Genomic DNA, 26,659 nt, shown 5'->3' with positions numbered 1-26,659 from the left:
CGTGTGTATATGTGTGTGTCAGATCAACATTATAATGTTGATTGTCACTTAAAAATCGATTGCCAGTTCTAGGGTTGAGGATTTTTAACTACCCAAAACAATAATTGTGAAAGGTGTAAACAATTGAATCTGCCTTAATCTACCTTACCAGAATTTCAGGAAGAACTCATCGTTTTACATGATGAGCTGAAATCCAGGTGAAATCTTTCACAAGCCGTAACTCGCTAATAAAGCATTTCCGGACACAGGTTTATATAAACGTTTTTCATTATTTTTACATGAAGAATGAGCTCCCACAGTTACTGCATATCTTCGTGAATCACCCTGTATATATCATTGAATACAAATTATTTTATCATCCTCTTTCTAAGACACTTATTTTGTTTGTATTTGTGGATAGTTTGAATTTGTCACAGGTCTCCAAAGTTTGAGTTATCAAAGTTCGACTGTATTTTAAAACTTAAGTGTTAATTTCTATAGGTGTGTAAATAGATACGTCAAACTAAATTGATTTATGTGATGAAATTAAACAACAAAGTAAACGTGGAGGAAAGTTACACTAAGGTACTACCCAAATAGGTGCCACAAGTTGGTGCATACTTTAGGTGTGCCCACACAGTAAGAATGGGGATTTTAAAATAAAAGGAAATTTAAGTAAACAATGGATTCCACAAAATATATATTTTACAGTTTTCATTTATTTTATTTAATGTAACACTGAAAGAGGCATTTTGCTATACACAAAGCTGCATTTCTACAAACAAATACCTATGTTTGCAGTGGTTTGGATGAGTGATTAAATTTTATCTACTGTGATAAAATATTTTACAGTATAACTTAAGTATATATAAATTATCTACACATACTAAATTATATTAAAACCCTAAATGAAAGAGCAAGTAAACCAGGTCAAAGATAAGCATAAATACGCTTAATATTGATTCATCACATGAGCGAAAACATAATTTCATATAGACTTATCTCGAAAAACAATGCTTAGTTTACTTGCTTAATAGAGATACTCTATACAAATATATTAAAACATTAACATAAAAACATCATAACAGAAATCTAGCTAACAATATAAAATCAAAAGTAGCTTCATCTCTAGCTGAATAAGACTTGTAATCACAGAACTTGCAGTATATCCTGGACTTGCCGCTTGCAGCCTTTCCTTATGTACAGATTTCAAGTCATCATTCAACTTTCAGAGATAAAATTACTCACTAATCATATCATGTTATATTTATAGTATGTATAGTTGCAATATAAAACCTTAATGTTTAATATTCTGTTAATAATATATAAATCAATAAGAAATGAGTTCGTGCTGAAAGTATCACACATGAAGCCAGGGAATGTGAACAGATCTCAGATAAAGAGAGCGATTGCAATTATCCGAACTATTATAATATTTAATCAATAAAATATACAACAGAAATGTTACAAAAATAATAGTTTTTTACATTTATATTAACTATATTTATAGTAAACAAGAGTTTGAACCAAATAAAGGCTGATCTTGTTGAACTGAATCCAAGTCTCAATGTAGTTGTTGTGGTGTTATCCTTTACACCTGTTCACAATTGTGGCTTTCGGAGCCCCCTGAAGATCTTCCTGAAAAAATAAAATTAGTTGAGTCATTAAATTACTTTACCATATCCAACCATAATTTAAAGATAAAGACATAAAAGCGTTTTTTAATAAACTGTTATACAACTTTTAAGACATGGTCTTGGAGGTATCTTTGTATAGACGAACCTTGAAAACTCGTACATTAATAACTTAAAACTCTTGTTAAGTAGACTTTTTCAAATCCTCTTGATGGTCAGCAACTGCACTAGACAGTGAGCTAACAATTGCCATGCAGACTTTGCCATTGTGACAAGAATCTCCCTCTTGCTGTACATTCACTTGTTTTGTGATTAGCTATCATAGGCGTTTGTGAATGTTACACATAACCTACTGTGTGAATACTATGTGTAGCTTATTATATTCAGTTAAATAAATCACCATGCCAGCTTACTTGCTAGCAACACAATTAAGATCAGTTAAGTAACCTGTTTGGTCTTTTATTACTCGGAGTCAGCTATTTTCACACTCGGCAACTTGTATATATAATAACTTGAATTTTCTCAATATCCTTTTAAGTTGAAATGTTCAACATTTGATTGGGTTTTCTACACTTTAACCATTGATGTAGAGTATTTAATCAGCATCATAATAATAACAATGAAGCAATTTATATTCACTAATCTAACCGAGTCAAACATCATGGTTAGATCAAAGTATGAAAACAAACGATTACCCAGCTATTTTATATACACTGGACTATTTGGTTTGAAAAGTTAAATACTGTCCAACCGATCATCACGTGTACGAGGAAGTTGTTCAGATAAATAGTTGATCGAAGAACTGATGAGATTGCTACCAGCTGTCACAAGCTTATTTGTCCATCAAGCCGCCGTGATGACGAGAACTAGCGTGCACGGTAGATTCAGCAGGCTGGCCATCTGCAGACTGGCGACAATACCAAGCTGTGTTTATACTGGCAAGTAAAGTTGCAAGATATTTGTGCAACTACTGTCACATAATGTGAACAAGATATGCAAATACTTGCTGCAGGTGTATTGCTGGTTGTTGCAGGAGTTAATATATCACTCACATCTGCCCATTCATGGCAGTAAAGTCTTAGCGATGAAAATTAATTTTAATGGCTGACACTCCTCTCCATTCTTGCAAACAATTGTCAGACACTGGTTGTGGCAGCGGTCCTAGAGCTCTTGTGCCTATTTACAGTAGTGATTTTACTGTCAGACACAGTACATGCTAACTTTCTGCCAGTGTTAACACAGTTAGTTCATTTGATGTTTAGATGTAACCGTGATATCAAACCATAACAAAACTTTGTTTCAAACTCCAATCAGAACATGCGAGCGGACACCGCCCATCATGCTAAGTTCATAATTTTTGAGTTGAAAAATATTCCCACTATCGATTAATTTTGCATTTGTCTATTTTATTACATCAATGGTCATAACATGTTCGATTTTTAAGCTGGCAGTTCTCTGAAAATTTATTGTTGTTTACTGTTGATTGTTTGTTTTGATTAGTTGCCATCTCATATTGATGTAGTTCTTTTCTGAGAGTTTTAGTAACTTTGTGGGGAGAAATTACTCAATGAAAGTAAAAAATAAAGTGAGTGATGGTAACATTGGTGACGAAATTTTGAATAAAACTGGCGATGAAGAAGTTTGATAAAAATATGTGACAAGGCCTAACCTTCAAACTTGGGAGTGGCCAAGACAAGCTAATGATCCACATAATTTTATTTTTAGTGGAAGATCTGGTATAAATCTAGTTGTTGCAAGGCAACTGAATACTTAAAATTGAGGTAATAAAGTGCAATTTTAACATTTTATATATGGTCATTAAATAATTTTAATTGAGCCTAAACATCCAAAGAGTGATTTTTCCAATGCAAAATGAAAAATTAATTCGGTACCTGAGTATAAAAATATTTTAATTTTAATTGGTAGTCAACAGGTTAACAACGCAATCCGTATACTTCTCAATTATACTCCATATTACTTAAAATTAAAATACTTATAGGTTAAAAAAAAGAAAGAACATTTTACTGTGAAATATTGGTATCATGAACATTTATTATCATAAGATAACTGAAATAATGATTTTTTTAATCTCTTTCAAAACATATGATTTTTTAAAGTATGCAGATTTTCAGATCTTATGATGAATCAGAGCACACATTTAATCGTTCATCTTCTAATTTTTTAACCCTTTGGATGCCAACGTACCGGTATTACGGCCGTCGGCTACTCAACTGAAAATCGCCAACGGCCGTAATATAGGTACGTCACGTTTTTTCACCTGTAATTTTCTTATAGTTCATCTTATTGCCGCGAAATTTTGACTAATCGATAGTCGATTAGTTGCTTTGCAACCACAAAGTAGTTAATTTGTTTATGGACTGTTTGTTTGGTCGTATTTGAGCTTCGCAGCTGTTGAATGGTTTGGTCGAGATTGAGGTTACGTTCGTGTTGCTATGCGTTGTTTACGTTTGCAATTCTCTCATTACTTTTGTTGTTAGGGCATTTTTACTATGCCCCTTTTATTAGATTCATTGGTACTTTGGGATTATACAGACCACACCCAGACATGAATCGTTATTTGACATTTAGCTTCAACTGATTAATAGATTAGCGTAGAACAATATTTCGTCGATATAAAACAGGAATTGTCTTATCGCAAACCCCTCCCCATCCTCAGAAAGTTGACATTTAGCTTCTACTGATTACTAGATTAGCGTAGAACAATATTTCGTCAGTATAAAACAGGAATTGTCTTATCGCAAACCCCTCCCCATCCTCAGACAGAGGTCAAAGTCGAGCGGTGTAGTAGATAACGTGATTGCAGAGTCTCGCCGCCCGTTCGCTTTGTTGTACTTTCGTATTTTACCCCTACATTTCTCCAAACACAAAAATTCAACAAAAACAAACATTACCAAACAAAAACTAAACTCTTTATTGAAAAAAAAAACACAAAACTTGTCATTATTCTTGATTAAACTCCGCCACCCAAAATGCGAATGCCTCCGGCCGAAGGTGCTTCCGAAGCTCGCGCTGATGTCAACGAAAGAAAAACATCCCTCGAGATAGTATCTATCAGTAAATATAATTCTAGAGGGGCTGATCAGAAATATAAATTGAATTGTAATGGAAAGGCAATTATGTACCGTGCAAAAAACTTAAATAATCATGTGATGCCGCGCGGCCTGCCGTAATCGGGATTCTCGAGAAAGATAAGATAACAGCGACCACAATACCGATCACAATACCTGGAAATGCTTGTTGATTGATGGAATGTTAGTTCTGTTACTCAAATACATCGTTTTATAATGTTCTAAGTTCATGGAAAAAAGTTTAAGCGAATCTGACCTCATTAACAATTGATAATCTTTGTAAGTTTGTAATTTTGTAATTAAAAAGTTGTTTTTTCGTTCTACAATTTTTGTTTATAATATATCTATAAATTTATATTTTTGTGTTCTTCATAGTGGTGTGGTTGGTATAATCCCAAAGTACCGATTTGTATAGTGTCAAATATTGATTTGTGAATATAGTCTAACATTACATACAACGTCCATGCAAATTACAAAAACTGTGCCCGTGTCACATTTAGTGAAAAAAATCATAACTGGACTTCTATATAAGGTAGGCTAAAGAAATTTTGTAATTAGGTTAAGGGTTAGATATAGTTTACTAGGATATAACAGGAAATCAGCATACATTTTCTTTTAAACCACTTATTTGTGCTAAAAAAAATGTTTTTTGGAAATTTTAATATTTTTTTCTTAATTTTTTACTTTTTTATAAGTGTAAATTACATTTATGCAACTAAAGTTTACCAACAGAACAAGGGCATTTCATAAGCAAAATAATGGTAAAAAAACCATCAATATCTGTTAAAAAATAAAAAAGTTATGATACATTTAGTGAAAGCTTGCAAAACTGCTGTAAATGCCCTTGGCGTTTCTGGGTAGTACTTTTGGAAAATGGGCTGGCATCCAAAGGGTTAAACGTCTTGAGGTAAATAATGCATACATACATGTTAAGAATACAGAGTTAACAACAAGTTGTATTGTACATTATTAGCTCTAACATAAGCAACATGTGCACATGTGTGTGTAATTTTGTTTAAAATTAACTATTTAATTTAGTAAACTCCTAGAGAAAAGGATTTATTACAATATACTTATTAAATTCCATGTAATATTGTAAATACAATCCTATCATAACAAAAACATTAATTTCACCATAGACCTGAACCCCTTAAATAAAAAGGATCCTAAGTAACCTGTCATTCCATGTACTAAGGAAACTTTAAATAAATTAGGATAACTCATAAGTTACCTATAGAACAATAATCATAGAGAGGAACACAAGTAAAGTCTGAATAGGTTTACATAACTATACTACATAAATAAAGCTATAATATATAGCTTATTTGTTACATATTACTTACTAAATAATTGTACAAACATTGGCACTGGTAAATAATTTTATAAAATACATAGCTGAGTTGGAAGTACAAACATACCATAAAAGGGTTAACAAGAGCAAGCATCGGTGGCTGAGGACTTTTGCTCCCCTGTCAGCTTGATCTGGTCCGGGAACTCATTATACAACTCCACCTCGTTCTCCTGGGCCAAGGCGTTCTTAGCGATTGTCTGAAACGCTTGTTCCACGTTTATTGCCTCCTTCGCACTTGTCTCAAAGTAAGGGATATTGTTCTTCAGTTGACCCCACTGCTGTGCTCTCTTAGCCGAAACCTGAAACAAAATCATTAATCCATCAAACTTAAGTTCGCCTTCCATTTTAGTGGGAGAAAGTTTGGGTTTAGAGTATTTTAAACACAATAAATATTACATCTCACTTAGATGATATTTTTACACAAAAGAAACAAATTTTACATATCTCGATTTAAAATTTACTTCATTATAATATGTATAGTATTGTTTATACTTAGACAAATCCTTTCACATGCCATCAACAGCTTGTCTTCACCATAAAGACGAACAAACTACAACAAATTTTCTAATGTATGTAAGTTTGAAACCAAGTTCACAATGTATCAGGGCTATTGCAAAGGAACCACAGCTCGCTTACAGCGTTGGTAGTAGTGTGTAGTATTCTCTCACACACACACTGATCCATGTAGCAGCTCATCTAGCCGTGGCAGTTAAAAGGTCCTACAAGCACTCATTCGTTTTCTACAGCTTTATAAAATGTGTGCAACATTGAGTTTTCCACCAAAATGCGAAGTGCTAAGGATTTTCATAGCAAAACAATATTCATAGGTAAGGGTGTGCCGTTTATGGCCCAAGCATTATGGGTGAAGGTAGTGTATGTGAATGTTAAAAAGTGAACGAACGGACAAACATCTACGACGAAGAAAGGAGTAGCAGGCCCTCAGTGGTGAGAGTTAAATAAGATCAACAAAACAGTCAAAAATAGATCAATGTTTTTACAATTTCAGAGATTACGAATGAATTCCCACAAGTTTCTAGGACTAGTTTGTTTAGGGTGGTAACAAAGAAGTTCGATGATGACGATGTTGTCACTTTTTGGCTAAAGACGCACATGGCATTTAAAGAAGGCAAGTTACACACAAGGTATGAAATCTTAATGGCAGTTATATACGTTCTGAAGATGAAACTTTAAAAATCCAACCAATAAATATACACACCTTGTCAGTAAAACAATTTTCAACTTTTTATAACAGGAATGCAAAGAAGCAGCAGACGTCATCGTGCTTTCACAAGCAATGGTGTCAACAACAGAAAAAGGAATTTTCTCATCGGCAAACCCTTGTCTTATATATTTCAAGCATATTTTCATATAGACTGTAGACATTTTTAAAAATGGTGAGAGTTATACAGTTAAAATGTAGTTAGAGAACATATAGGATATAACAACATCAAAATATGAAACTTGTAAAATTACATAATTTATACATAGATTACCAAAGATAATATAAACAATAACCTTATAGTGTACCGTTAGTTAGTTAGATTTTATATAATGTAACATTTCACAACCTAGTCAGCCAGTATAATTTAATATTATTTTTTTTTTATCCAATGTTCCGGAACTAAATTATCGGCGGAGTAACTACCTAATTGGCACGCGTATGAATATTTTATTCTAACCCTCTGTAGCAGCCCAACTACGTGACCGATTTGACCTCGCGCGCCTTATCCGTAAGTAAAATTTATCTTTCCGTATTATTAAATTAGCCCTTTGATGCCAAACATATAAAAATAAATGTAACGTAAAGTAAAGTTGTAAATAGTAAAGTAACTTACCCTTGAAGATCTTTTATTTGCTTGATTGAAATAGATAAAAGTTGTGGCGTCGTGCTTCTGACGAGCACGTTGTCGTCATAAGTTTTTTGTCTCATTAAATGGCTAATACCGTCGCGAATTTGTTTTAAGCGAGCTCACGTATTATTTGAGTAGATGGCTATCACTTTCATAACTTGGACTCCTCTTCTAGTAATTACCGACTAGAAATAACCCTTCTTAGACTACAGCTTCAATGTCTCGTGCCAAGACGCCGACACCCGGGTTGTGAGTCTACACATTGCGAAGGGAAGTAAAATCTTAATGTTTTATAAAGTAAAACATCGTAGGCATTTTTTTTTTTTTTTTTTTTTTTTTCCTTTGGGATATTGGGGTGGATTCCTAGATCCTCACACGTCAACCTGAGCTTATTGTGTGCCCCTTTGATGTTAGAGGGGTAAGCCTATCTTCGTGCCCTTAATTAGGCTGAGAAGCTTTTCCCCGATACTAGCATCTGGTTCGTCGCCTGGTTGTTTATCACCGAAAAGAGCCCTTCTCCTTGCTCCCAGTCTCTCACAGTCCAGTATTATGTGTTTTTGCAGTCTCTTCAGACTTATTGCAGAGTCTACACTCCGAGTCCTCATTTCGTAAACCTAGAGTGTTTAGGTGTTTCCTGAAGTGGCCGTGTCCAGTGATCAAGGCAATCACTTGCTTAACCCGATCCCTCCCCAGCCCCATCAGCCATCTGGTGAATCCGGAGCTAGAATCGGCAAGCAGTCTTTTGCCGAGTGCTTGTCCTTGGTGACTCTGCCACCGCAAGCGGTGTGTCTTCCTGGACCATTTGTTTATACTTTGATAAGCGGCTGACTTGCTTATACAACAACTCGGTTCTGGACCGGTGTATGGCATGCTTGCTCCGCTTTTGGCAAGCCTGTCGGCGCATTCGTTGCCACCTATGCCTGTGTGGCCCGGTACCCAACCAAGACGCACACAGTTGCGTGATCCAAGCTTGCAGAGAGTGTTAAAGCACTCCCACACAAGCTTGGATGAAATGCTGTTGGAGTCAAGAGCTTTAAGAGCTGCCTGACTGTCTGACATTATACAGATGTTCATTTCCTGGTACCTTCTGGTGAGGCCTAGGTTGGCACAGGCTAGGATACCATAGATTTCGGCTTGAAATATGGAGCAGTTCCGACCCAAACTGCCGCTAAGGGCAGTTCTAGGGGATTGACTAAACACTCCATATCCAGTTCTACCCTTAATAAGCGAGCCATCCGTGTACCAGACAAAGCTCTTTCTTATTGTTGGGATGTTATCTTGCGATTTCCACTCATCTCTGGAGTAGAAGTCAACAGAGAATGGCTTATTGAATACGAACTCCGTTCTCATTGTGTCGGAGACCATTTCGAGAATAGCGCTTGGGTTTACAGCGTTTATCGTAGGCATAATTCCATAGAACATTGGATATTTTAGGCCCACCTATCAGATATGCATTTTTAGTTCTTGTACTCTAATTGGCAGCAACGTGGCAAGGTATATATTTAATTTACCAACTAAAAGTGGTGCTTGTATGTTTCGCTGTTTAAATTGAACTTATAAGTAAACTTTGCAATTCGAGTATTTATTACTACGACCTCAGAAGTCACCACCTCCCATGTGTTATCGTCATTCGGTACAATAGACTAATTGCAATTATGATTTATTAAAGCACAATGCCCACAATTTTAATCCACCACTCTCCCTTCTACATCCCCAAGCTAATATGCTTTTATCTTTGATTTCAAATCACTGCTACCCCGGTCTAAAGATGATATACCAATTCAGTTGCTATTGCCAGTGTGTGCTTTCTTTTAGGTTTTGTTCAGTATATGGTTTTTTAATATACCATGTCACTTCATCTGTTCACTTTCCTTAATATGGACAAATCTACAGATGACAGTAGAAACCAGATTTTTATGTTTGTTTACAAAGTTATTGATTTAAGAACCATAGCATTCTTAACATTTATGATATTCTTACAACTAAAAATTACAAGAAATACAACCAAAAACCAGTATTTTAATGCATAGAAGAAAGGAATTATGAAAAAATCTCTTTATAGCACTGTACTTTCAATATTACTATAAATATTAACCACATATTTCAATATTAACAGCACCTCTACAGAACAATAATAGACTTAACCTCCTAGATTTGTGTTATTATCTATGTCAACTGCTTGGAAAGTGTCAATAGTAAGAGGAGACACAATTTATTGAGTGCAATTGTTTCTCTTAAATGTAATGTTTCTATATCATTTATGAAATATAAATTCTAACATTTATTTTAAAATAATAATTATCTCCCTGTAAAAAAAACCAATCTCAAAATAAGTAAATCTAAAATAATGTATTACTTAACATAGAAGCCTGTCTACTGCCAGTCATGTACTGTTATGTAAATCTCCTGAGGCTAAACAAGTTAACCCAAGTTATACAATTTTCTATTGCTCCTGTTGGACTATTTCCTGGTCAGCCTTTAGCCAATATTGTCAAATATTTGTACACTAGATAATATTCCTTTATTACAACCTTTGACTGTGTACGGAAATTATATACCTAAAAGTAACTTAAATTATTCCCATGTTCCTTTAGAAAAATACATTGAAGTTTGGTTTAATTTATAATCATTTGTAAACACAAGTCTTTTAATAGTAGAAAATTTCAAACTGTAATTTTTCTACAACTACTATTAAAAATTTAATTTTATCACAATTAGTTTACTAAACAACATAATTTATACCTTACAAGTAACAAAGTAGGCCTAATAAATCACATTAATTGCTTGACTAAATACAGTAATAATCACTACAATTATTAATGCAACTTCTTTAAATGTAATTTTAAAATACTGATATCAAGAATGCCTGTCAACATTTTACCATTCCAATACTATAATCTATTAGAACCCCTTTTGGAGTTCATGAGAATTTAGGAACGGAGTGATGCAGAAATTAATGTGAAAATTAAAATTTCTTCTGTACACTCTAAAGAAACATCATATACTACAACTTGTGAGATATAGTCAGTTAACTCTTTATGTGCAATAATCAATCTAGAGATACCCTCACGATTCTTCTTCAGTCACAACATATTGTATTGTATTTAGTGTTATATGGGTTAAAAGAAGAAGTTGTAGATTAAGAAAACATTTCTTATTTAGATTATATTTTTCATTCTTGATTTTGGATTTGATTTAGATATTTTTTAATTTTAATAAAGAAAATAACTGTAAAAAGTTGCATTATTTTTATTAAAAATGGGTCAACACCAAAAAAAAAAAAATCAATTCTGGTACCGTACCAAAATTTTGTCTCAACCTGAATTTGATACAGATTCGTGTATAAATAAAAACTACAAAGTAACTTAGGAATTTAGATAGGATAGGAAGAGCAGGTTTAGATTTCCAGACAGGAAGGATATTCATCTTATATGTCATGAGAGGCATTAAAATGAAACTACGATAATTTGGTTATTGATCTGCGTGTTTTCATATACACAAAACACGACAATAACACATTTTAGGCGATTGGTAATCTGCGTACTGCGGATTGCTGTTATAAGCAAATAATTGCAAAAGATTCCGGGTGATCCACGATCATAAATATTACATAAAGTAGGAACTGCAAACAAAATACTATATACTTTTAATACAGTAATTATTTAATTAATCTATTTATATTTTTCATAAATAAAGTAAGCTTAAATCAATAAGATTTTTAGCAATCAATAATATTGACGATCAGCTATTGTCCACAAATAGAGTTATTAGAAGATTGGTGAATTCGAGATGCAGATTCAGTAGTATGATGACACACTTAGAGCAGCACCGAAGTCAAAAAGAAAAAATAATTTTAAAAACCATTACCACATTACCTATTTATCTTTCTTATAAACAAAAATGCTTTTGAAAACGTATTTTAAATCCTGAGAAAACTAGTTGAACTAAAATAAAAAGGTAACATCGCCAATGACTGCATTGCCTAACAGATGTAGTATTAATTTTCAAAACATCTTTGCAGGTAACGTTATTGTGTTCTCTAGCTAAAGACCAATTTACATTAAAAAAACAACTAGTTAACTAACAATCAGATCAAAATAAATTCATCTTGTATAAATAAGCCTTATATGGAAGTAAAAATAAATCAATGATAATTAAACTTAGACAATATAACAAGAAAAACAAGTTGTAAACAATGAATAAAGATGATTCTGATTATGAAAGGAAGAATAATGAATACTAGGCTAGACCAAAAGTATGTTTGTTCAGAACAACCTATCAATACAAACATAACATTTTTCCATTTGAGAAACCAGTTGTGATAATAGAACCTTGAGCTTTTACATTGTTTAATTTTTACTACAGAATTAAACATTACACAACAATATTAAATTGAGATGATAACATAGAGAGCAGTTTATTAAGCACATTACTGTGTTTATGCGAGTTGAATGAGTGAATTAGTTCATTTCTCATGGAATGCAAGAAAAGACATAAATGGGATAGCACTTGCATGTTACAGTATGAAAAATAGATATTATAATAAACAACTACTTAAAAAAAATCAAATAAAACAAGAAACATTGTCAATGGGAATTGAGCTTGCATGGACAAAAGCCTGTGCGCAAGCTAGAGTTTAACATCATTTGCTACCGTGAACGAAATATTTTGATAGTACTTAAAAGATTTAACAAAATAATAAAAAGCATGTACAACTGTAAAAATAGTTTAAATGAGATGAATATTGGTAATATTAATTGTAAACTATTTAAAAATATCAAAATAAAACAAGAAACATTGTTGATATGAATTGAGCTTGCACGGGCAAAAGCCTGTACGTAAGCTTGAGTTTAATATTATTTCTGCCGTGAACAAAATATTTTGATAGTACTTAAAATATATTTAATAAATGTAATATAACATGTACACCTGTAAAAATAGTTTAAATGAGACGAATAATAGTAGTATTAATTGTAAACTAACCACAGTAGAAAACAATTATCAGACATAACATGAAACCATAATACCATAGGTGGGCAATCGTTTACTAAAAATATAAATAGGCAATTTTGACATTTCTGGTTATTACTTTTATCTCTTCAGATGTTTCCAGTAAGTCATTGAACTTCACTTTTTTTAAACCTGGGAACATTTTTCTTTCTACTCTATATTTTTGCTTTTATCAAATATCAGATCTACCAATAGCACAAGCCACAATTAAAATATTCTGTTTGTCAATTCCCTTAACTGTTGTTTCGATATGCTATGTAGTATTCAACAGTTTTTATATTTGCTTTTAGAGTGCAGCACAACCTTTTTAGATGCTGAAAGTTAAAATATACCTGCCCTAGTCAGAAACACTGTTCCAAGCAACAACTCAAGAAGACATTCACATGGAAATTCTAAATTCAACTGCTGAGCTTAGAAAAAAGAAGTGTTACAGCCTACCTGTTCTTGCATTCAATAACGGGATTAAACTATACCTTTAAAAAAATTGGCATGCATTTGACGTAAGGTATAAAAACATCTTTTACATTTCATTCTTATTACGGTGCATTGCTCTTGCAACAAATTTGCCAAATAAGTGCTGAAAGTATCCATAAAATCAAATTTGTTATCCACTTATGTAATAATAAGAGATCCATGCACTTAAGCCTCAAGGCTTTTTGCGCACCCTGGAAACACACCATGAGGCCTACCAGTCTATGATTTCAGCAGTTCCACAAACCGCTGAAAACAACCTATCAGGTCCTCCTAGGGAAATTCACCACCCTTGTCCAAACTACCAAAGATGGCATACCACTCCCTTGCTATTAAAGGGCAATCAAAGAGCAGGTGCTCGCAGTTTCATCCTGCTCATCACACATTCTACAGAGCGGATCCTCCTGAAGGATGCCGACTCTGTGAAGATGCTTCCTCAGGTGACCATGTCCTGTGATAAGACCAATAACCCGAGAAGACATTGATCAATTTAATGAGAGAAGGTCCGACTGTAATACCATTCTGCTCATTCTCAAGCCCGGATGCAACCTCCACCTTCTCTCATGCTCCGCGCGAACCCATTTCGAGACAGCCCTAAAGGATTCACACCTTGGAACACCGAAGAACTGTTGAGGGCCTGTCATAATTGATGCTGACCCCCGGTTGGCCAGGGTATCAGCTCTTTCGTTTCCAGGGATCCCCCATGACCAGGAACCCAACAAACGGTCACATTGTTGATTCTGACAAGGGAGGAAACGGCTTGATAGCAATCCCAAACTAGTTTGGATATGATCACACAAGAGTCCAGCGCCATCAGTGCTGCCTGACTGTTCGTGAAAATATTAATCGTCTTGCTCCTACATCGCAGACGAAGATTCTCACGAGAGCACATTCCATAATAGCTGCGACCTCCGCCTAAAAAACTGTATCGGATACGGACCCATAGGTACCACCAGCTCCCTACATGGTCTCACTCCCACAATTCCAGCGCTGCCTGTGCCGCTTTTTGTTTTAGAGCAGTCTGTGAACCGCTGGTGGAAGAGGTTTCCTTCCCTCTGACCAATCATCCCTCGAGGGTATAACAATCCTAAAGGGTTTGTCAAAGGAAAACTTTTGTGGCATCTGATCAGAGATCATATGGAGAGCATCCTCCTGAATCAGGATGCTAATTCTAGAGTGCCCACTGCTGCAGCCCGACCAGAGTCCCATCTGCTGAAGACAGTAGGCACTCCTACTGGCCACAGCCCGAATAACAATGTCCAGGGGGGGCAAGGTTGAGACAACAGTCTAGAGCTGCACCTGGCGCACTAGGTAAAGCCCAATGATAGCAAGGCAGGCCATCTTTTGGATACCCGCCAGACGAGCTACCACCATCTTGGGCTCCGTTTTTGGCCATCAGACAACAGCTCCATACATTAGTGTAGGTCTGACTACGGAAACATAAAGCCAGTACAAGAGCCTCGGCTTTAGTCCCCAGAACCCACCTATCACGCGTTTGCATTGCATTAGAGACCACTTCCCCCTGGAGATGACCCTTTCTAGATGAGGTCCCCAGTTTAGAACCATATCTAGGATCACGCATAGGTACTTGACCTCGGACTTCAGCTCAATGGAAGAGCCTCTGAATAGAAATGGACCAATGCCCTCCGTCGCCTCCTGGCGATGTTTTTGGGACACCCTGCATTTTTATAGAGTTGAAATTATTTTGAACAAATTCTTTAGGGTCGAGTTAATGGGGAAACCGTTTGATCTGAATTTCGCAGCTAGCAGTCTGACCGACATTCAGATCTAGACATTTGACCTGGGTGGTCTGAAACACCTTGTATAAAATCAGAACATGTCTGGTTACACACAAAATTAACTTTCCAGAATCTGAATTTGTTCACTACTAAAATTGGAGCCTAAAGAAATACACAAACTGATATTACACTCTCAGCACTTAAACTTCAGCCAGGAGTATTTGTTTTAAGAAAAAATAAACAATGTAAATAAACTTAACCATTGATGTAAAAAAAACATGCTTTACGGTTATCCTTGCCTATAAATACTGCATCTAACTTAAGTTAGCTATAAGAGTCATTATTAGTTAATATGACATCTATTTTAATAAACTAAACAAAACATTCATTGTATGTCTTGGTTTTACCAACCTTTTTTTTATAAATTTGCTTAACATTCTGAGTGATTAAATGGACAGTAAAACTTCAACATATTCTGTAATTCACTAGTAATTTAGTAATAAATTAAATCCCAATACCTTTACACAAATACAAAACAAAATAAATGAAGGGAATTTAGTTTAAAATGTTGAAATTTATGGGAATGATATAAGGGTTTCACTTCAACTGAATGAAATGTGGTTTTATATCACAATACTCTACTACACAATACTTTGAAAAATACAATTATGAAAAGAAAATTATTAAATGAGAAAACATTTTTAAGATTTAAAATGTTTATTCAAAATAAATTTTTTCCAAAACACAAAATTAAATATATAATAATTTTATTTTAATTAATGCATTTATTACAGTTTATTCTACACATTGAATACTATGAAATTCTAAAAGAATATGTTGTGATGTATTATTTTACATAAAAAAAATCTGTTTAATAATTGAATTCAACAGCCTAGAATAGTTATGCCCAGAAGGTGAAACAAACAAGTTTGTGAATAGTTCCTAGAACAAAGATTTGTAGCAATTGCATAGATTCTTTATGTATTCCGATACATGGATTTAATGAGTATAGCTCATAAAGTAGCTATACGCAATGGTAAATTTACTTTGTGTGTAAATTTACTAAAAATGTATCTATAAAATTTTCACTTTATAGTTCAATTGTAATCTCATTCGAAAAAGCATGTGTATTATAAACAGATTAGATGAGGTTACATCATAACAATGACTCAGTCTTCATATAAACATGAAAGTATTGGTTTATTTGAACATGAAACTGATAAACCATGGCCTATTAAACTCTAAACTGTGTAATACGTAGATGATACATCCACACTAGTGTTTATTACCTGGACTACCAGTCCAGTGCAATATTACAGAATTGAAATATACAATAGAATGTTAAAAAACCTGACTCTGATATTATTCATATTAGATTAATAATAGCTATTGTCTAACTATAAAACAAATCAGAAATTCATAATTTAAAGTACATACAATCTTAAATTTAACTACTACTTTTAAACATATGTATGTACTGATTTGTATACTCTTCTCACTTCTTCATTCTCACTCACTCTCTATGTGGAGATATAATGGCTGGAGAAAAATTTTGTTCTATGATTGTTCATGACTATAAATAAATAATTACTACTAATTAATAAGAAAATTGTATTTATAATTACTATTTTAAAGTTTGTCTGTCTAAGGTAAAAAACAGTTTCTTTTAAACAATTGTCAAGTTTAGTCATTAATTGTATCTTATAACAGTTCTTAAATAATTCCATACACTAATCAACTCTTAAAGTGACTAAAAAACATATTAATGTGTATATTGTTTATAAATTTGATATGTATTTAAGTTTTGGTTGAAAATTACAATTTACTGAACATTTTACACCACTTGCAGCTTTTAAATAACAACAGTTATTTGAAAATTTAGTTACTGGCAAATCTGTCATAAAATAATTTATTTCAGGACCTAAGACATCTGGTTTATTACTCTAAAAATCACTGAAATCTGGAATAAAATGTCTGACTGGTAACCTATTACACAGAGGGGTCCCACAAGCCTCTCTACTTGAGCCTCTTTTATTCTCACTTTATATATATAAATAAAGTCACTTCAATTATAACACATTAAAATTCTCATCTTTATACCAAAGATTTGCAAATATACGTTCACAGTTAACCAAATGAACTAGCCACTTTTGTATCATTACTCAACTTGGACATTGAAGCCTGTTGCATTAACCCTTCAAGCTGGTTTGACGTGTATAAAACGTCATCCCAAAAGTGTAGTCAGCTGCGGTTTGACGTGTATTTAACGTCATGACGACATTCCGTCATGTGGTGAAACCTGTCGTTATTTTGGTGAACTATATCGGACTCGGGCTATATGGAATACGTTGTCTATGAGTTGGTCGATCTTTTGCAGCTGTTTGCAGTCGAAAATGAGTGCGACAGAGACAGCTGTATTGTTTACAAAACTGAGCATCTGACCTTGACATTGTGCGTACTCAGTTCGTTCGCGCCGGTGCAACTTGTTGCTATGCAATGCGTTCTGTGATTGTTGTCTTGTGTTTTTAATATTATTTTGTTGAATAATATAATGGCAAGCTACATTTTATAGTTATCCCAATCAGTGTTGTAACTTTAGAATCACGTAGGAGTGTGTATAACTTACATTTATAATGTAGGTTATTGTGAAATGTGCAGCAACGTGTTGGGTATATATATCTTTGTTTGGTTAGAGTGAGGTTATTTTCGGGAGTGTTATTGCATTTAATTTTTCTTTTTGTAATTCAATAAAACAACTGTGTTGATAAAGTGTCTACAGCCCGAGAAAAAAAGGTTTTTGTAAAAGCTTGCGAAAATATGGCGCGATCTGGAAAAATAGTCCCGCAGCAGGGTCCGGCTTGCATTTAAATACTCCCGCCTTGAAGGGTTAACTGTTGGGCAATACAACAAGGACTGAAACTAAATGAAAACAAAATGCAAGCAATGATAGTCGGCAACTCTAGAATGATAAACCGAATTAGTCTTGATACTGCACCGAAACTTAAACTTAACAGTTGTTAACTAAATTCCCAAAATAAACTGTAACATCTTAGACTCAGTATGAATAAAAATCTCAAATGGACTGACAAAATTACGATAACGTGCAGAAGAGTTTTTGCTGGCATCCACAGTTTGAAGCAGTTTACTTGTACCTGCCATTCAATGTTAAGGTGGTGCTCATCAAGACTTTTATGCTACCACGCTTTGACTACTGTGATGTCATGATAAGTGACCGTTGAGCAATCAGACAGACTCCAGCGTGCTCATAACTACTGCATTAGATTTACCTTTAATCTCATACATCATGAGCATGTTACACAATATTTTCAGCAATTGTTACTCATGAAACTTCATCAACTACGTAAATTCCACATTCTCTCTATTCTACATTTAATTATCAAAACCAAATATCCTGTTTATCTGTCTGATCACTTCAACTTTATCTCTGATATATTAGTAAATGACCTACAAGAAGAGGAGTTACATTACTATAAATTCCAATCACCGTTCAACAATTTTTATTAGGTCCTTTACTGTTAAAGATTTTTGCCTTTGAAGCTCTCCCTGATGATATCAGATGTATTAAGGACCATGCTCACTTCAGGGCGGGGGTTAGGGGCCTGCTGCTGGGAGGCCTGTGGGGGTGACAAGTGTTACTGTTTATTGCGGTCATTTGGTGTGTTAGAGTGCTTCACTCTCAGTGTTTCTTTGCTTCATGCTCTTCATTTTTAATTTTCTTGTATTTATAATGATATATATTATAAAGTTTTTCAATATTTCAATGTATGGATTTTTACTTTGGTTCATTTAATTTTGAATAGGTTAAGTATTTTTGTTATTTTCTATTTAAAGAATAAGTTTATAATTTACCACAATTGCATCAAACTATTGTAATTTACTGTATACAATATGAGGTTGAGTGGTAGAGAGGGCTTGATAGCCCTAACTGCCTCTTTAATAAAGGCATTTTTCATTCATCCATTCAGTTCATTTTTTATAGATATCTTTAATAACAACTACAAATCTTTTTCATATATGTAGGTAGTGTCTGCAGGTAACTCGTAAACAAATTCGAAATCCTGTATATTAATTAAATACAATGTTAAACATAAATCAACACAACATGAAAATAATAAATAGTATCCAGGCACTTACCGCACGGTTTTCGAGATCAATTTTATTTCCTAAAACAACAAACGGGAAATTGTCTGGGTCCCTAGGTGATGCCTGGATTAAAAATTCATCTCTCCAGCTGTCGAGATCTTTGAACGACGTTGGAGATGTGACATCAAAGACCAGCACACAACAATCAGCTCCTCGATAGAAAGCAACACCCAATGATTGAAACCTCTCCTGCCCAGCTGTGTCCCAGATCTGTGGTAAACATCGGATATATAAATAAAAACCATAGTAATGGAATTCCATCAATAATCACCAGAAAACAGAAGCCCCATACCCTTAAATATCACTGACGACAACAATCACTGGTTGTTTTCAAACAAATTTCTGAGCCATGTTATGTACTCAGGAATTTGTGAGAGAGAACAAGCTCTCTATGTTGAATTGAATTAGTGCTTTCAACAGAGTCCTCAGTGAGGATACCACTTTTATTTTTTTTATATAGTTCCTTAATACATTTCAAATGCTTGTATGATACTTTTAGATGATTTTTGTAATGCTCACTGAAGTTTAAACGTTTCTTGGATAAAAAGACCAGATGAAACACATGGCTTATCAAAAGCTAATAAACCAATTTCCATCTTGACTTAGTATATGTTAAAAGTCATTTTAATAGAAAAATATTGTCGCTTCTTCTTATAAAGCGCAATCAGCAATTTCAAAATGAACTATTAACCCATTAACCACTTATCACGGTATTGTCTTGTGATGGCCGAAGCGGTACAAAAAAACCCATCACAAGACAGTACCGTGATGACAACACACGTTGCTAAATACATTATTATAGGTTGAAATAATAACATTTATGTATTAAAATTAAACAAAGGAACAAGTACTATACATATAAATATGTATAAACCCCAGAAAAACAAGATGAATCAAGGTATACTAATACTACATTTTTGGACTTTTTCTAACCAGTTACGTAATTGAATTGTCAGTAATGTTATTTTTCGGTAAAACCACCAATTGATGTCTTATTTTGTAAAACTTTGTATATTATTTTTGGATGTCTCTGAAGCATCTTCTCTGCAGTATAATCCATGGTTTGAGTAAACAAATACGGTACTGGCTGACATCCTGTTTTGTTACTACGGTAGTGTAGTTTGAATTTTGCGAAAATGGCAGAGCGTTCTAATGAGTTTATCATGTTTTCACAAAAACGAGATTCTATTCTAGCCTGTTTCTTTAGCTAAAAAACCAGCAGCTCAGTCAACCAAGTCACAATAAAATTGAATGTTTCCTGAGCTTTACCAAACCTTGCGCTTTTAGCGTGTTTGATTGGATTTGTGTAAGAACACAAATGTTGCATTGTACAAAAATTTACATAAAATTTAAAAAATAAAGATGAATGAAATCAAATTTTCCACATAAAGAACTCTATAAAACTACAGCACATATCATGAATTATAACTATGTTTTTGTACTAAACAATTTCTTGCTCTTAAAATTTACAAAACAACAATTCTTTTAAAAATTACTCTGGGAATTAAAACAATTGTATATACTTCTCATATGCTTATAATTTACATTATATTATGTTTCATTAGCCCAAAAGAAATAGCTCAGTCAACCAAAGCATAATAAAATTGAATTTTTTGTGAGTTTTGCTAAACCCTTGCATTTTTTGTATATTTAATTAGATTTTGTACAAGGAGGTTAGGTACAGGAATTTTGAGTGGCTAATAGGTTAATTAGTCATTATAAAAAGCAGGTGTAAATTACATATTGAACTTAACTTTTCTGCAATTACTATGCATACATTAAACAAATAATAGGAACATAGATTTAATACAAAGCAGTCGTGTGGTTCATAAGTCCTTCACATATGATAAAATACGTACTAACTTGAAGTTAAATAAAAATAAAAATTAATTAATTGAAGACTAACTTAAAATTATATTTTAAGACATACCTGCATTGTAACTATTCGGTCATCTACCATCACTTCTTTTGTCAAAAAATCTGCTCCAATGGTTGCTTTGTATTGATTTGAAAATTTTTTGTTGACATACTGGTTCATTAAACTTGTTTTTCCCACTCCTGAGTCTCCTAGGATGATAACCTTGAGAAGAACTTTCTTTCTGGTGGCCATTCTAAAACAAATTTACTTCATTATTTTAATATTTTTTTATATTTGGAAAGTTTTTAAGTATAACAATATTTTAATTGTTGTGACACAATTGACAATCACCATTAATTTTAATTCTAACTTCCTCTAAAATATTGAGGAATAGTAAAACTCATTTCTCATATCACACTCAGTGTTACAAGGTGAACTTGCGAACGTAGTAGGATGGCCCAAATGGTCCAATCATCCACATTAGTGTGGTCCAAGCACTTGTTCTAAAAGAATGATTTTCTGCTACATTTTTCTATTTTCTATTACAACCAATGCCATATTTTGTATTGGTTTCATTCAAGAACCCCTAAAAGACCCATTCACATCTTTTAATATTTTGGATTTAGTGTGGTGTTTTTTTATAAAAGTTATATAAAGCCCTATTGAACATGGGATTGATTTTACATGTTTGTTGACAAAAAGGTGATACCCAGAAAAAAACCTCTTGCAACTGTAAAATATAATTCACAGACATTGAGTTAATTATGACATCTTTATTTAGAAATCTACCATAAAGCAAATCTAATCAATCATGAAACAGGAAAAAAATTATTTGACAACCATATGAGAATAATTATGCCTACTGGTAAATAAGACAGAGAACACAGAGGAAAAATGACAATCAAACTACACCATAGAGGTAGAAGCTGTTGCAAAAATGAAGGTAAAGAGGAAAAAACCAAATAACTCTTCAATTATCCTCATATACAGTTGATAGCTTTACTCTGGTCTCTAAAATTCCTTATACTTTTTCACCTGAATGTTAGTTTCCTGGTTATTTCCTCCACCAATCCTTACCCCTTATTAGCTTGTTATCCCTAGAGATTTAACCTAAAATTTCAAAACATTTCAGTTATTGTACAATTATGGAATGTGTCTGCCTGGAAATGAAGACATACTATTTTAAGAAATTCATAAAAGTTGTTTGAGATCGTTACAGCTAACGTGGCTAATGTAAAGTAGAACTGAGTGTCCTGTGAACTAGTTTTCATAGAAACTTGTCAGTACACATTTTCTTCTCTAATACTGGTGAAAAAAACTTAGATATTAAATAACAAAGGGAAGATGTACATAGTTACACCACAAGAAATAAGAGTAAACTCAACCTCATAAATGTTAGATTAGATTTAACAAAGAAGTCATATGTATATGGAGTTAAAACTTTTTAATAAATTATCTGAAAAAGCATGGAAACTTAATTTAAACAAGTTTAACATTGTAATGAACAATCAGCTGAAGACAAATTCCTTGTTCTGTACATCAATTTACGTCCAGTGATATTGGTGATATTAAATAATTTGATCAACAAATTAAATTATAACTTTATTAGCTGTAAATTTGTAACATGATATTTTAAACTAGGTTAGTAGTCTGTTATTTGTTCATTATTATTATTATTTATTACCTTGATTTTTAATTGTTATTATTAGACATAATATTATAATAAATTTGTATATATTCATGTGATGTTTATATTTGTCATTTTATCAAAAAAAGGGGGTCAACCTCGGAATGAGAGATAGTAAGTTGAATATTTAATGCCTTACTTTAAAAATCAAGAAAAATAACCTGACAAATAATTTTACTAACAAATTGAAATAAAATCTTAACAACCACCAAATATAACAAATTAAAATAATAAATCAAATCTAAAAATATCATAATTGTGATATCATGCACACTCGTCAACACTATAAAATACAATTATTTTATCCATCACATGCATTTAGATTTAAGTATTTAACATAGTTAAAGTAAAGATTTAATTTTAGTTTTTAATTGTGTCATGACTCAATAAAATACATTTATTTCATCTGTAACATGCATTTGGATTAAAGTACCTAACATAGTTAAAGTAAAGATTTAATTTTTAGTTTTTAATCATACCATGACTATGTTATTTCCATACATTGTATGTTTAAAGATGAATAAATTAATTTTGAATATTTAGTGATGACTCATAATGAGAAAAATGTAAAGAAATTTAACTTAACATTATTAGTCCCAGGCGTCTATGTTACCCTACAGTAAGTTTAAAGTATAATTAAATGTGAATCTTGATGTTGAGCTGAGTATTAAAAACACTAATTAAAAAATTAAACACCAAAGACTTCTTGCTTTTGTTTCCTTTTCACACAAATGAAAAAAATCCTTTTTAGTTTAACATGTTTATAGTATGCATTGAATTAACTTTCTAGCTTAAAACAGTTTACTGTATACAGTTAAAGTATTAACAGGTTTCGTAAGGTCCATTTGTTCTATTAATGTAATTTGTTAGCCTTGAAACAATTTCCAAGTTGCATTAGTAAGTAACCAGTTTTCAATGCTTCCATTATATCACTATTATTTACATACAAGGGATGTTTTTAAAAACGCTTTCATGATTTAGACCAAATCTTGGTTGGTCTAGTAAACATAGAAAGTAAACAATGAATGACCGGATGCTGGTGTTTATAGCTGTATTCTATATCACAAGATAATTGAAAACAAACAATTATATGTTGATAGATTGGTAAATCCCATAACAGTATTGACAAATCACTTTGTTTAATTCAAACAGTAGAAATGAAATGTAATTGCAGAGATATTTTTAACAAATAATATTTATTTTGGGGAAACTTTAATAAGCGGCCTACACTCTTTATTCGGTTTTTATCAAATAGTTCGATATATTATCCAACTTCAATATGTAAAGTCTATACACAATATAATTTATGATAAATTACCGTAACAATAAGAATCTCGTACATTACAATTTTAAAAACATAAATTTAACACTAACATTAGAAACAACAAAACCAACTATGGCCTAGACTTACATATCAAAGAAACCTTACAATAGTTTTAGCTAGCCCAGCTTGATATCAATGAGTAACCGCTTTTGTGAAATGGAGGAAAGAAATTCTCCCCATAGGTTACCAGGAGCCAAACCCACATGTTGAAGCCATTTAAATAAATCTCGTCACTTGAGAGAAATATCTCACATATTTTCCCTTATATATTCATGGCCATTTTCAAAGTCTCAAAATATTAGTTACTTCTTGCTGTTTATGTTTATGCTATAATTAATTACTATAATAAAAAATAAGTTGTAATCATATGCTAAGTTATAAATCATAATATTGAATTATTCCTTAGGATAAAAACATCAAACTATTCGATAAAAACAACCAAATAACAAGTGTAGGCCGCTTATTAAAGTCTACCCTTTATTTTTCATTGAGGGAATGCTCTACAACAACTATCAGCAAACCTTAGAAAACAAAAAACCAATAGTTCAACCCAAAAGATGAAAATTCCAAAAATATCTGAAAAAACATTCAACATGTGGGTCAATTAGATGACAAATTGTTGATTGAAGAAAAGTTTGAACTAATTGTAGGCCTTGTCAGCTTTATAGCCTAGGTTATTTAATTAATACCTAATTTAGCTTAAATGGTATTTCGATTTGTTTCTTGGACTCTCCATTTACAATTGAAACTTAAATAAATGTAATATTAAAGGATAAGGATAGGAATTAAGCTATAATGTAATTAATACATTGTTTTGCAGTTTGTTATCTTACTCAAATTCTGGTTTATCCTAGTTAGCACATTATAGGCTAATAGGTTTAATTGGTTTCCACATGTAATGCAACTGATTAATTAAATTATACCAGGCCTAGTTAAAATAAAATCACAACTTATTCACTACATTGAGATAAATTTGATAGTTATTTTACTAATCACAAAGAACATTCTTGGAACAAAGGTTCTTAGAGAGAAACATCCCTTTGTCTAAAAGCATATTGATTCAAGAAATTGACAGTACAGGATGATTTAAAGCTCATTCTCTCACGTGCATACACTTTATTGATCATTCTAAATTTAAGACGAAAGTGTCTACTTATAAAAGTAGTAGAATTAGCTTCAAAATTCAGTTAGCAAAATTAGAAATTGCATCACAGCAATCACTATACCAGGTCATGATATTTCACTAGAAAGGTATGTTTTGTGTGTTTGCGTTAAAGAATTGGATTAAACATACAGTGAATGTTGGACTGTGACATAGAATTAATTCAATACAGAATTTTGAGAGGAAGAAAAGAGATAAACAAGGTCGCATTTATAACTTGCACCTAGGCTGCCATTACAACTCTTTTAAAAGAAAAGTTGTCCGTTTGAAAAGCATGATATGAACCAATCCTCTCTATTAAGAATTAAAGTGATGTTTACAGAAGTTTGAAATGCATAATAAAATAAAAAATAACGAAACAAACCTGTAAAATTTTGATCCTGCAGTAACTTTTCTTTCTTTCAGTAAGCAACGAAAATGGCGTACTAAATAAACCTAAACCAACTGACTAATCACGGGGCAGTGCGTCAGCAGCAATACCAGATTGTACACGAAACAGCTGTTGCTGAGTTGGTTGTTTCTATCACTACCAGATCGCAGGAGAGTTCATAATCGTAATCGTACTTCCGCAAAAGTAGTAAAACAAGTGAAGTGGAGAAAGTGTGATTTACAGAACGTCAAAAGTGACATCAACTATTCGAATGACCACTCACACTACTAATAGGAGCAAAACAAAACTGATAGTGCTTTAAATTTCTTATAGAGTGTAAACCTTTTCTGACAACAGCTCAATCAATGTGCTTTGAGGAACGTTCCCTTAATTCGTCATTAATGGACATTCTGTACGTAATTATTACTGATGGAATTTTTCTACACATTTAGGTTACAGGGAATAATGTTAAATGATCAAAGGAGTCGCAGCCCTTGTAACAAACTTATTTTCTACACAACCCCAATAAACACGTCAAGCATGGTTTCATGTAGACCATATGTTCTCAAAGTGTGAGTCGCTGCTACCAAGGGCGCCGCAATATAAATAAAAACACACTTACACGTGATCAATTAATCATATATTATTACGATTAACATTCAATGTCTAGTGTACTAAAATTATTTATTAAAAATAAATCATATTCCTGATAATTTTTGTAATGACTTTAGATATTAAAATTCAAAGATAAAAGTAAAAAGTCGTTATGGTGAAGATAACACTGTCGAAATAAAAAGGCCATGGCCGGCGCCTGTGAGCCCATGTGAACGGAGGGTACAACCCGGTTCCAACAAATGCAGTAGTTACCCGGTAACAGTGCACGCAAATTCATTTTGCTAACCTAATGAACATTCTATTGTAGAATTGTGTAGAAGCTCCGAGTACTTTCGGAGCGATTCCTTTTTTCCGTA

At 32.9% G+C, this 26,659-nt stretch overlaps 1 protein-coding gene across 1 annotated transcript; it reads right to left on the bottom strand.

Annotated features, from left to right (window-relative positions):
• Positions 1-664: 664 nt before the first annotated feature.
• LOC124359490 (ras-related protein rab7) lies at positions 665-25,819 on the bottom strand. The gene is made up of 5 exons (XM_046812262.1): positions 25,683-25,819; positions 21,218-21,398; positions 19,279-19,497; positions 6,121-6,352; positions 665-1,617 (listed from the first exon to the last, which is right to left on the bottom strand). The coding sequence occupies exons 2-4, from the start codon at positions 21,395-21,397 to the stop codon at positions 6,131-6,133; spliced, it is 621 nt and encodes a 206-aa protein (XP_046668218.1). The 5' UTR covers position 21,398; positions 25,683-25,819; the 3' UTR covers positions 665-1,617; positions 6,121-6,130.
• Between the last annotated feature and the right edge of the window lie 840 nt (positions 25,820-26,659).

This window comes from Homalodisca vitripennis, chromosome 1, assembly GCF_021130785.1.
Source record: "Homalodisca vitripennis isolate AUS2020 chromosome 1, UT_GWSS_2.1, whole genome shotgun sequence".
In the NCBI taxonomy this organism is placed as follows: Eukaryota; Metazoa; Arthropoda; class Insecta; order Hemiptera; family Cicadellidae; genus Homalodisca; species Homalodisca vitripennis.
This window is presented reverse-complemented; position numbering and strand designations above follow the sequence as displayed.

Bases quoted from the DNA above. Each gene is read 5' to 3' on its own strand.
- LOC124359490 (XM_046812262.1), bottom strand. From the start codon at position 21,397: ATGGCCACCAGAAAGAAAGTTCTTCTCAAGGTTATCATCCTAGGAGAC. The intron at 19,498-21,217 runs GTATGTCTTAAA...TGTTTACCACAG, and splicing joins ACCGAATAGTTACAATGCAG to ATCTGGGACACAGCTGGGCA. The intron at 6,353-19,278 runs GTAAGTGCCTGG...ATTTTGTTTCAG, and splicing joins TTGATCTCGAAAACCGTGCG to GTTTCGGCTAAGAGAGCACA.